Source organism: Aristolochia californica, unplaced genomic scaffold (assembly GCF_029961685.1).
Source record: "Aristolochia californica isolate CCGP_79_NKW_82.1479 unplaced genomic scaffold, dmAriCali1.0.hap1 SCAF_5, whole genome shotgun sequence".
NCBI lineage: Eukaryota > Viridiplantae > Streptophyta > Magnoliopsida > Piperales > Aristolochiaceae > Aristolochia > Aristolochia californica.
In genome coordinates, this window is record NW_027182214.1 from 39206103 (window position 1) to 39219070 (window position 12968).

General features: G+C 33.5%; 1 protein-coding gene across 1 annotated transcript; it reads left to right on the top strand.

Moving 5' to 3' along the window:
- Positions 1–10994: 10994 nt before the first annotated feature.
- LOC137965319 (3-ketoacyl-CoA thiolase 1, peroxisomal-like) lies at positions 10995–12047 on the top strand. Its single transcript, XM_068811632.1, has 2 exons — positions 10995–11503; positions 11588–12047. The coding sequence occupies exons 1-2, from the start codon at positions 10995–10997 to the stop codon at positions 12045–12047; spliced, it is 969 nt and encodes a 322-aa protein (XP_068667733.1).
- The last annotated feature ends 921 nt before the right edge of the window (positions 12048–12968 follow it).

Below are 12968 nucleotides of genomic sequence, written 5' to 3' on the forward strand. Positions count from 1 at the left end.
AATTATTATTATTTCAAAAAAAAAATGGTTAAAAGGAGAATTTGATTATTATATTATTTATATTAAATATTTTAAAAATAATAATGGTCATTTTGTATCTTTTTGGGGGTTCCAAACATACCCTTAGCCATGCTAGCAACAAATGCCAGAATAGAAATAAAATCATGAGAACATCTTATTCGAATAACCGTGGTTGAGTCAGTGGGGTGCCTATAAAAACAACAGTAGGCAAAACGGTTTCATTTTCCAATTGATTTCTTGTACTTGGTATTAGAATGCCTTTGTTAAAGTGGAATTCAATTTCTAAAATAGAATCTTTTGCACGGGGTGCAAATAAGAAGAAATATTAAAATTTCCAGTCAAATGTATTTAAAACGAATCTATTTAAATAAAGTAAATTCATTCTATCAGGAAATATATTAAAAGAATAAAATTTCAACTCTTAAATAGATAAGTGAGAAATTTAATTTTCAAATAAAGTAGAGTTTTGAATTATATTTTTATTAAAAATATAATTAACCATTTATATAGTATTAAATATTAAAATTTATAGTTATAATTAACTCATAATTAATAAATTAAACATGTAATTGAAAACAAAAGCCATCTGAATTTTATTGAGACTTATTTTAGACTAAAGAAATTCTAATTTAAAATAAATTAGAATACAAAATTATATTTTTATTAAAACATATTATAAACCTTTAGTAAGTAGTAAAGTTTAAAAATTATACTTTTAAACATGCAATTGAAAATAAAAGCAGTTTGCATTTTCCTCAGACTTATTTTAAACTTAAGAAATGTAAAATTTACATTCTTAAAGAAAACAAATGTAACTCATAAATACTTAAGAAGTAAGACCATTAAAATAATACAGTAGATTTTATAAAAATAAATTATTATATTTAATATAATAAAAATATAATAAAAATATAATTCTTAAAAAAATTTTGGAAGTTAGTCAGGTGACATATCATGACAATAAGAGATAAGGCCCTTCCATCCTTATTGTCGAACAGTAAAGAGAGTCGGGACATTTGCCCTAATGCAAAAAGGCCTCAAATTGTGAAAATAGAGAGAACAAACCAAAGAGAAGGGAAGGGGGGGGGTGTTGTTGGTGCTAGTCTCAGCCCGTCATAGATGATGGGGAGGATTCTTGGTGGGGAGGACAGGTTAAACATTGTAATTTAATAAAACATAAGATACTTTATAAAATTTTAACACAAAATGTCACTTACTAACCTATAACTAAAAATAAAAATAAAAATTGTAATTTTAAGAAAACATATTACCCATAAAATACATTGTAAATAATGTATTTAATCTTATATAACTAAATAGGAATTTTATAATATTTTTTTTCAAAATGATTTATAACCCATAGATAAAATATTAATTTTTTAAAAATGGACCTTATAAATAGTTTTAAAAATGTCAACCACAGTAGCCAATTAGTAAGCCAAAATTTTAAAATTATATTTCAATTAATAGCCAACAAATGAATAAATTATAAACGTAAAATAATTTAATAATCAATAAATGAAATAAATAATCAAATTTTAAGTAAATGTATTATAAAATATAAATAAATAGAAATTTAAAAAATAATTTAATTAACTCATAAAAATAAATTGAATATGTAAATGAAAGAATAGCTTATAAATAAGTAAATAGATGATTAGAAATACAAATAACTAAAAATTACCCTTTATTAAAGTTTAAAAATAATTCCTAAATTAACCTAGAAACCTAACATTGTAATTTCAAATAAAACATAAAATACCTTATAAACATTTAAAACAAATGTCATTAAGAACCTAACTAAATAGAACATTAAAAATTAGATTTTTATTTTAAACATATTATTACCCATAATTTAAATAACTTAAGTCATTTAATAATTGATAGATTACCATAAATTATATAATAACCCTTAAAATAAATTATATATAATTTAAGTCATTCAACAATCTATTAATTTGAATGGTCTGGCCAGGACAGAGAAGAGGCTCTAGGACCCCGTTCACTCAAACGATTGAACCAATCTGAAAAGATCCAAAAAGATTAAAACTTGCAGAAAGAGTCGACCACTTCAAAAGGTTAACTCAAGCCTCAAAGGAACCAACTACAAGTTACAGAAAGTCAAAGAAGTCAACCACTTTGAAAATAATCAACTATGTTTCAGTGTAAAAGCATATTCGTTGCATAAAGAAAATCGAAGGGAAAAGAAGTTGACCACATGTAGAGGAGTTGACTACATGCATTTGAAGAGTTGTGGGGAAAAGCAAAAGAAGTCAGATCACTATTTATGTAATCAACCATATTCTATGAAAATAAAATATGTCAACCTTCCAAGCTGAAATCCGGGAGTTGTAGGTATCCAAAACTTGAATTAGGTTTCGCAGCAACAATAGGATTTAATGCTTATTTTTTCAGAAATTTTAGACCTATTTTTGCACTAGTTTTAAAAAATGACAAAAATCATTTTCTAGCCACAATGGCTAGTTTTTTAGTGTTAGGGGACCTTTCTATTTAATCCAACCTTGCCCCAAAGATTGAACTTTGTAGCCACAACATTTTTCAAGCCCCCTAAACCTCAAGCACAATTTTGAGAACTTGAGTTTCCTCCAAGGTCCAAAATGAAGTTGAATTTGAAAGTTTCATTTATTGAGCTAAGAATTTTTTTATTTTCAAATATTTATTTGCTTAAGTATCTCTTTTGCTAGAATCTTTGTACTCATCCTTTTACATCATATCATAATATTTTTAAAATTTAAATTTGAAGGGGCTTTTTACATAGGATTGATTGTTTGTTTAAAATTTTAATAATCTAAGTATTTAACATATTTTTACTTTAAAATCTATTAATTATATTTGGCTAAGTATACTGAATTAGTGCCATTACACTTTGAAACCATTTCTTAATGTTCATATGACTACTCATAGGCTATCATTTGAAATCATTTATTCAGTATGGTTGTTTTATGTGCTATCCCCCAATTTGAAATACTAATCTGAAATTCTCCCCAAACTTATATTTTAAATCCAGTTATTGACAACTATTTGAATTGTTACAGAAGTAAGCACATAGGATCGAGAGTTCTTTTTATTTGTACTTGAATTGTGAAACCTACCTATATTAGAGGCTATTGTAAAAGGGCTAAATTGAAAGCAAATAACCCTTGCATTATTTTTCATCAAAAATATTTTTCGGACAAATCTCATCAACTATATCACACTGACAAAAGTTTTGTCGACAAAGACTTAATGTTGGCGAGATTTTATGCCAATAAAAGATTCTAGTTTTTTTAACCTTTTTTCCAGGAAATTTTTTGCCAAGTTTAAATTTTAACGTTGATGACTTGTATAATTTTGTATATTTTATCACTTCTTAACTTTAAACTTTAGTCTAATTTTATTTATTATTATTGGTTTTAGGTTTCACTGTTGTCATTTAATTTTATTTCAGATTTGAAGAAAAGAAATATTCAAAGTTCACACGTGCTATTTAAGAAATAAAGATCAAGTTGACTTGACTTGATCTTTGAAAGATTACATGGGGGGAAAGATTTACGTTGGTGGTTTTGGATTTATGAGAGTTTCACATCTTTTGGCTATTTGACTTGGATTTGGCAAGCACGGAAGGAAAAAAAAGAGGATTATTCGGTGGAGTTTTGAAGGATGTGACTGAAGGGAGAGAAGAGAGGGATTCAGAGGAGTTTTTCAAGAGGATTCGCCAGAGAGGAGAGGATGGACGGCAAGAGGATTTTTTAGTATTCTTTTTCTTTTATTCCCCTCAGAAAACAAGGTGGTGAATTCGTTTATGTTGAATTTCGTTTTTAGCATGAACTAAATTTTCTTTATTCTAGGAAAACGATGTAACCTAGCTTCGAATTATGCATGTTTTTCTATTCTAATTTGAAGTAATTTTCTTCTATGTTTGTCTGATTTATTCTGGGCTTATTACTTCTAATTGACTGGCCATAAATTAGATGATTTTGATCTTGTGATTTGCTATCGAAAGAGGGAATTATAGGATAGATCTTGGATATTTCGGCATAGGTAAATATAGAGATTGAAAGACTTGTATGAACCTATGTAGTATTAAAATCGTTGATGTTAATGTTTTCTTATTTTATTAATTTGCATACTCGTGTGTAAAATGATGAACAAGAATATTTCCAGTTAACTATCGCAAGAGGCTTTTGGATGAGTTGGAGATTAGGTAACAAACAGAGAGAATTAAATTTAATTAGTTAGATGAGTAAAGCATAGTGAGAGATTAGGTGAAATTGATTTCCTAGAAGTTTTCTTTCTCATTAATTTGATATTCCTTTGAGTATTTTCGTTGAATTGATTTTATTTTAAATTACAATTATAAAGATCGTAGTGACTTCTCTAAATAAAGTCAAGATTAATATAATTTCGGTATTTGTCAAAAGTAAGTTACCAATCCCTGATGATGATATTTTATCATCACTTTACTATAAAACTACAATACTATGCACTTGCAATTTTGCACCGATCAAACGTTTAATTTTAAAATAATTTATGATGGTATTTCTATAGTAACAATTTTTTTAGAAAATTTTATGGGGAAAATTTTGTCTTAAATAATATTTTATTTTATCGAGAAAACATTTTATGAAAACTTTTTCCACTTATTATGTTCTTGAGTTTACTTAAATTTTTATGGTGAAATTTTCTACCAATAATAAGTCAAAAACATTTTACAATAGAAAATTCCGCCATAGAAATCTAAGTCTTGTCAATGAAATATTCCTAGAAAATTCTTTTTCCTAAGGAGATGGTTTTTTTTGGTGAAATATTCTTTCGAGAAAATTCTATTTTCTATTTTTAGTTTGATATTTCAAAAATTATACCTATCCAAAAATTTTAAATATATAAAATATTGTTTATTTAATAAAAATAAATTTATTAAAATGCTAAATGTGAATGATGTCAAATATAAAAGTATAATCCAACAAAAGAAAACAAAAAAAAAAGTGTTATGCAATTGTATCATGATATTATGATGAGCTAGAAGGGTGTAAAGATGATGCACCAAAACCAAAAGCTAGCCGGAGTGTACTATGATCAACTAGGTGTTGCATCATCTAGCTCACTTAGGTCTGAAGTTGACTCATTGCTAACCTTGTATATGCTAGCTCTTGCTTTTATTTTCGTTAACTCTTACTTCATATCTACTAGTTGTACATTCATCTTGAGTTGACTCATTACTAAACTCGTATCTACTAACTCTTGCCTGGTATATGCTAGCTTTGCATTCATTACTTGGCTATGTTGATGAGTAGCTATAGAAGAGTCTTACATGACTCTTACAACAAGAAGTCTTACAAAGCCAAAATTAGTATGGAGTCATACATGAGTCTCACAGGAAGAGGTCTCACAAAAGAGTCTCAGTTAAAAGTGGTTTAGTTATGTTAGTCTTCTATTTAAGTTTAGTTGTTCAATTATTCTAGGCTTATCTTTTAGTATTTAAATTTTGGTGTAATTAGGATAAAGGTAGTTTAATTTTAACTGGATTCTATTTGTTTCCTTTATTATAAATAGAGGCTCATTGTACTCAAATTACTTCAAGTCGGTGAAGTTTTTCTCTTTTCCAGAATTGGGATGTCAGAAGAAGGGTGCACCAAGACCCATCCTCTTCTCATAGCCAATCCTAACACCTAATACTTTGTTGTCTATGTTGTCATAGTCTAGTTTAGCACTTGTCGTATGAGATGTACAACCATCTCATGCTCATCTTTTTGTTAAAATGGGACATAGTATTATAACTTGAATAGATTTATTTTATACAAAAAATAAAACTGGGAACACATTTTAATCACATGTTCAACACTAGAGCCCTCAAACGGCCATCCATGTGCCACTAGAGCTCTCTCTATCTCCCTCTCTTCCTCTAGTTCTCTCTTCGTCATTTCTCTCTTATTCCAACCCTTTTAACCTCTCTCTTTCAACTCTTCCTTACACTTTCTAAGAAAAGATAAGGACCTTTACAAGTGGGTTCTTATCATTTTTACGCGATTCATTGTCAAATACCATGTTTAGGGTCTTGTTCCACTTGATAAGCCAACGCAAAAGGATCATTAATGTGTGAGCCATGTTAACGCTTATGAACCGGTCATCCTTTTCAATGTCATGCCTTTTATTACTTACTCCAAACCACTTACACTTGAGCACAAACAAAATTATTTACAAGTATCACAACTCTATTACATAAATCACCATGCCATCACAATCGAGATCATTATCTTCATAATATCCCTTGACCATTACCTAAGTTGTATTTCGAGCTAGTCAATGCAGATTTGCATGTTGCTTATTATATAGTTTGAGTACCAATGATGACTCTTGGGGTCCCCCTTAACGTTGTAGATGTTATTATGTTTATCAAGACAACCTTGGTATTCTAATAGCTTGACTTGTGGTAGAGAAGATCATCAATACTATCATAAAGAAGAGAGATTCGAAAGTTGTTATTATATTTTACCCTAACAATTGTACACTATTAACCTTATTTTTGAACCACTTGGCAAATGCTTTCCCGTGTCATTCATCCATGTTTGTCACACCTTTGAAAAAATAAGCTCTTTGCATTTGTTATTCATTCAAATATATGTCTTACATTAATAAACCTATATTTTAAATAAAAAACATGCACATGTACAAAGATCTAGATAAATTATTTATAAAAGATTCTTTGATCTCATCGGAGTTATCCATTACAGGTCAAAGCATCTTTTTTTATGCGGTTGGTTCAAGTTCTAACTTTGTTGCTGCTCAACTCACGAGCAGTATGCGAGAAAAAGTTTATCCCTAACACTTAGAAACTCCATCGTAATTTCGAACGGTTGAATCTCATCTCCTCTCCATACAAGTATGTTGAACAAAATGTCAAAGCTTCATTATCAATCTATGCTTCAACAATGGATCCTACAAATGGAGCTTTATTTCGTATTATGTTTCCAGCTTAGGAAGAAATCTATTGAAGTAATACATGATAGGGTAAATACGAAACAAATTAAAAGAAACTTTTGTTGACTGAGCGTTGACTCCCTTCTTGATTTTGATGATAACAAAACTTAATTGAGCTGACAATTGTAAATCTAGTATTTCAAATACTTTTACATCAAGAGACATCAATTTTAAGGTCTAAAGCATTGAATCAATACAAGCTTGTCAAAGACCTCAAGCCTCATGGAATGTCAAAGAACTCTTGAAGAAGTACCCTCAAAAGAGGAAGAAAAATTGAAGACTAGAGTTTAAGGAATCACTAAGAAAAAAGTCAAAAAGTCAGTCTACATAAGAGAGCAATCCACTCCTTCCAAAACTTGAGGTGCAATGCAAATTTGGAGCTTTAGGATATATTTTTCATTCAAACATGCTTTTAGAAATGCAAACATATATTTCATACATGTTAGAATCACTTAGGATAATTAATTCTCATGCTTTAAAAGTATATAAGATGAACTAGCATTGGAATAATCGATCAACCAAAAGTGCAAAGGGAAAACATATAAAGCATTTTCGATCATCCAAAACATGGCCAATCTGTGTCATAAAGCATGATCAGTCAACCCATTTGGATTGATCGATCAATATTGTCCAGGCAAATAAAATTCATGTTGACTGACCGATAAACTTTAGAGACTGATAGATCATACAAAACTTCGCCAGTCAAGGACGTAAAGTATGAGCAATCATAGTACGGTCATTGATACATCATACTTGTAATGCACTGCCAGTGGGAATTCTAATTGATTGATCATACCATGTACATTGATCGACCAATTTAAAATGACAAACCCAGTGGGAAGATATTTATCGATCACACCATCGATCAGTAAGTCACATTCTTCTTTTATGCATGCAATAACATTATTAAGAGTCTAATTAATTGTTTTTCTTTACTTTACTTTATTTATTTCATTTAAGGACTTAATAGGTCATAGGGGCATTTTTGTAATATTTTATCTTGAACCTTGTATGGGTGAACCCTATTTAAGGGGGAAGAGTAATGTAAAAAGACAAGCATTGATTTAGAGTAAGCACGGGTTTTGAGTTTTCCTCAACAAGCTCGGGGGTGTGCGTTCTCCTAAAAATACCTAGGGTTTTCAAGCTTCCCTTTGGCTTGATTTTCGTTTTTCTCTTCTTCCTCCCTATGAATCCATGTGTCACATCTGGGACCATAACAACTAGAATCAAAGCGGGAACACAATGAGCGATTCTTTGTCCAAAGAAAAATGGATTGCCATGCTCGATTTATTGGAAGAAATACGTGCAGGACTTATAGTATGGGAAGAAACTTTGCGGCATGGAATGCGTAGAACTTCCATTAAAATTTCTGCAATGGAGAGGCATCTCGCTGCCGCTGAAAAGAAGGTCATACGACCTAAACTCTCCGAGCATGAAAACTTCATAGAACGAAAGGCAGCAGACGCCATCTCGAACGGGAAGATAGGCCACGGGCTTGAAAAATTAAAAAATTTCAGAGCATGGAAATCAGATGACAGGGACCATGCAAATCTGAAATTAGACTCAGAACTTTCGAAATTAGATGGTGGGGACTCTGATTTTTGGATATCGAAGGTGTATTCCACAACCCCCTTCTCATGGGAAGCCATACGTCTTCCACAAGCGTCACAAACAAATCCGAGACACCTCCATCTCAGAAAAATGCCAAGCGGAGAAGCCCCAAAGGGGTGTTGTTCGCCATTGGAAAAAGCCTAGCAGGCAACCAACCGCAATGCATGTCCACCGGGGTCCATCGTTCCAGCAGCCAGCAAGGCGAGGAGAAAATGAGAGAAAGGGCGACGAGAGCAAGGGGAACCACAATGGAAGATGAAATTTGGGGGTAAGCTTCTGAAACACCATCAATTTTTAGGGCAAAACGATTCTTCCATGGGGTTGATGGGGTGGCTCCAAGGGACTGAGCAGTAGCAACACTGCTCGAAATTTGGAGATGGAGGGTCTCCGTTCCGTGAAGCAGAGAAACAGAGAATATTTTCTGAAATTCCTGCTTGTGTGTCTGAATTACGAGTTAGAATTTTTTTAGGGATTCCGGGGGTGATAGAAAAAATTTTATGGGTGTTGTTTTATTTTTCTATTGCTAAGAACAACAGCAGTGAGCCTGTTCTTGGTCAAATTGACAATGGTATGCTGCAATTTTTATGCCCCATGTATGATGCTCGGGCCTTGTTTGTAGAAATTTTTCTGTTCAGTGGGAGTTCTGAATATGAGATTGAAGCGTTTATTTTTTTGGATGATATGTATGATGCTCGGGCCCTGTTCATAGAAAATTTTCTATTCAGTGGGAGTTCTGAATATGAGAAGGGAGCCAACGTGGAAAAAAATGGAGATAAATTTTTTTTGGGTGTGCTGGGAATGGTTTTGTGGATGAATGATTTTTCTGTAGCTAGGTTGCACAGTTTGACTCAATTTCAAATTTCTGCTGCTGTTGCATTCTTGGGTGACAGGGGAGCCATTTTCCATTTTTAAATTTGCTGCTATTGTGGCAATGCTGAAATGGACTCAACAGAAAAAAAATAAAACCAGTTAAAAGTGATGAAGATGAGTAACACCTAGAATATGTAGAAAATGAAAATGAATCATAGGGTATATCTATAGTTCATGAGAATCAGGGACATGCTGCAGTGATTACTGTTGTTCAGATCTGTGAACACAAGTTGGAAAATAGAAAACTGATAGGTCCATCTTTAGGTCAGCAACATAGCAATGTTTATTGGAAGAATGGAAGTTCCACCTATTGTTCCAGCTCAATCCAATGCATTGCTGGATTGTACGACGTTGTTGTGTATGAATGATTTTTCTGTAGCTAGGTTGCACAGTTTGACTCAATTTCAAATTTCTGCTGCTGTTGCATTCTTGGGTTGGATAGGAGAGCCATTTTCCATTTTTAAATTTGCTGCTATTATGGCAATGCTGAAATGGACTCAACAGAAAAAAATAAAACCAGTTAAAAGTGATGAAGATGAGCAACACCTAGAATATGTAGAAAATGAAAATGAATCACAGGGTGCATCTATAGTTCATGAGAATCAGGGACATGCTGCAGTGATTACTGTTGTTCAGATCTGTGAACACAAGTTGGAAAATAGAAAACTGATAGGTCCATCTTTAGGTCAGCAACATAGCAATGTTTACTGGAAGAATGGAAGTTCCACCTATTGTTCCAGCTCAATCCAATGCATTTCTGGATTGTACGACATTGTTTTGCCACAGCAGAACACAATGCTGCCAATAGTGCCATTGCTAAAAACAATGCTGATAATTCTGCGAGTAGTAGCAGCAGTGACATATGGCGCACAATTATCTGTTGTTGTGGGCACAAGGACAACAGCAAAAAATAATTTATGTTCTTATTGCATGTACCATGAGTGGAGCTCTTGAGCCCAAGATGATGTTAATATTTAATATTGTTGCTGCTATTGCAGTGAAGACAAGGGCACCCCAACAGAAACTACAAACAGAAACATATAATGGAGTCGAGCACCACCTGGAAAATTCTGACTTTGACCAAATGAGACAAGACATGAATGTGCTTCTGCATGGGGGGACCATTGATGTTGCTCGTGGTGTATTTAATGAATTATCTGCCATTGATCTCATCTCAAATGAAATCATATGCGGCAAAGGGGTTGTCTTTGGTAAAGGTTGTCTTAATACCATTGATTTTGAGAAGTTGTTGGCAGATAGGGAGACTCTCAATGATGAAGGTTCTCTTGGCCATATTTTGAATGTTATGTTGTAGGGAATAATTTTTATGGCTGTTAACGGGAAAAATATTAGATTCTGGGCGGCGTCTGACCAGAGTAAGAGTGCAGCTGCTGTGGCACTGCTGCAACCAGTGCTGACAATAGTGGCACTGCTAAAAATAGTGCTAATAGTCCTGAGAGTAGAACAAGTAGTGCCTTATGAAGTCCATGATGTTTTCTATTTGGGAGAGGCTCATGGGTTCTTCCACCAAAAACAGTGTTGTTGTGCCAAGGACACCATGCAGCAAGACAGCCAAGGACACCATGCTGCCAGACAGCCAAGGACATAGTATTGCTATGGCAGTGCAGAACACAATGCTGCCCAAAAACCATGCAAACAGTGATGCAGTGGCAGTGCTGAATGAAATAGGTATTGTTCATTCTGGAAATCTAAATAACTCTTTGGCTGTAATTGCGCAGATGCTCCAGAAATTTGTTTGTTCTTTGACAGCCTTAGTGTTGGGGTTGGATCGTCCTGCATCCTTAGACGTTGTTGTTGGTTTTCCAGCCCATGTTAGCATGCGGGTTCGCAGGATGCAAGCATGCTATGCAAGGTTTCCAAAAATTGTGCCAATCAGAACTACGAAACAGCAAGGTTCGTCTAGCCTTCAAACTGTTACCGTTGTTGCTGCAGCTATACTAACTGGCTTCGATGACATAAGACTTGGCGTTGGATTCGATTCGATGACCGCAAATCCTATGACGTGGGAAGGCTCAAGGAAGGCTCAATCCACCCTAAGCTAAATAAGTACTTCTGAATATGTTCCTCATCGAGTTGGTGTCACCAGGCAAGATCAAGACCACTCTACTGTTCTCTCCCATAGCCAATCTGTTGCAGCAATTACACCAGTGGCTACAAAGATCATTGACACTAAATATCAAGAGGAGAAAAATGTTGTGCTTTATGTGGATGATGGCTGCCTTCATAATGTATTTGTGTTCGACCGGGCTATGCGGATGATGGTTGTCAAGAAGGATGGCACGATCATTGCTGGTAACTTGAGCCAAGTAGGTGATGGTGCTAGTGCAATCATCTTTATGAGAAGTTCAGTTGCAGAGCAGAAGGCATTGCCATTTCTTGGTACATTCAGCAATTTTACTGTTGTTGGTGTGGACCCTTCTGTAATGGGCATAGATCAACCTATTGCAATTTTTGTTGCGGTGAAGGCATTGTCTGAGGAAGTTCTTGCATTCCATGTCATGGTGCCTTACCGTATTGGGGTGTGCTACAGCAAGCGATGCTGGTAGTGTCAAAAAAAAAATCTCCGGCGGAATGCTTCAGTTTTGTCATCCAGAGGGCTAACACAGATACTGCGGATGCTACTTGGGAATAGGTGAAAATGTCGACATGGGCAAGCAAACCCTACATTCAAGCTTGAGGACAAGCTCTTTCTCCCAGGGGGTGTAATGTTATGCACACAATAACATTATTAAGAGTCTAATTAATTGTTTTTCTATAATTTACTTTATTTTATTTTAGTTATAGAATTAATAGGCCACAGGGGCATTTTTGTAATATTTTATTATAGGGGGTATTTTTTTAATATTTTATCTTGAACCTTGTAAGGGTGAACCCTATTTAAGGGGTAAAAGTAATGAGAAAAGGCTTCCCTTCAACTTAATTTTCATGTTTCTCTTCTCCTCCCTATGAATCCATGTGTCAGATACGGGACCATAACACATTCTAATAGAAAAATAGTTGTTACACGCGATTGATCGATCATCCACTTTACACTAATCGATCAATGTACACTCAACTTTTTGCAAATGGGCAAAAGAAAAAAAAACTAGTTTGGCTTGTGGAACTTATAAATACCTCCACCAAATCTCTCATAAAGTTACTAAGCTTTTATTGACACATCCACCAACATTTATTCTCAATCCCTTGAAATTCTTCCTAAAGTGCATTTTTGAGAAAGAGTGAGCCAAAACATTGGAAAATTCCATTCTCTTTTCTTAGACCATCTCCTAGCATACATCATAGTGAAGCTCCAACATTCTTCATTATGCTACAAAGGCTGAAATCTTGGATCCCTCAAAGGAGAAGGTTTCTCTCTAACAGATAAGGGTCTAAGTTTTACCTTTCTTTTGTATTTTTCATTTGAGACAGGTTCATCTAAAATATGATTAAATCAAGATAGAAATGGTCTTGCTAGAGATAGAATCTAG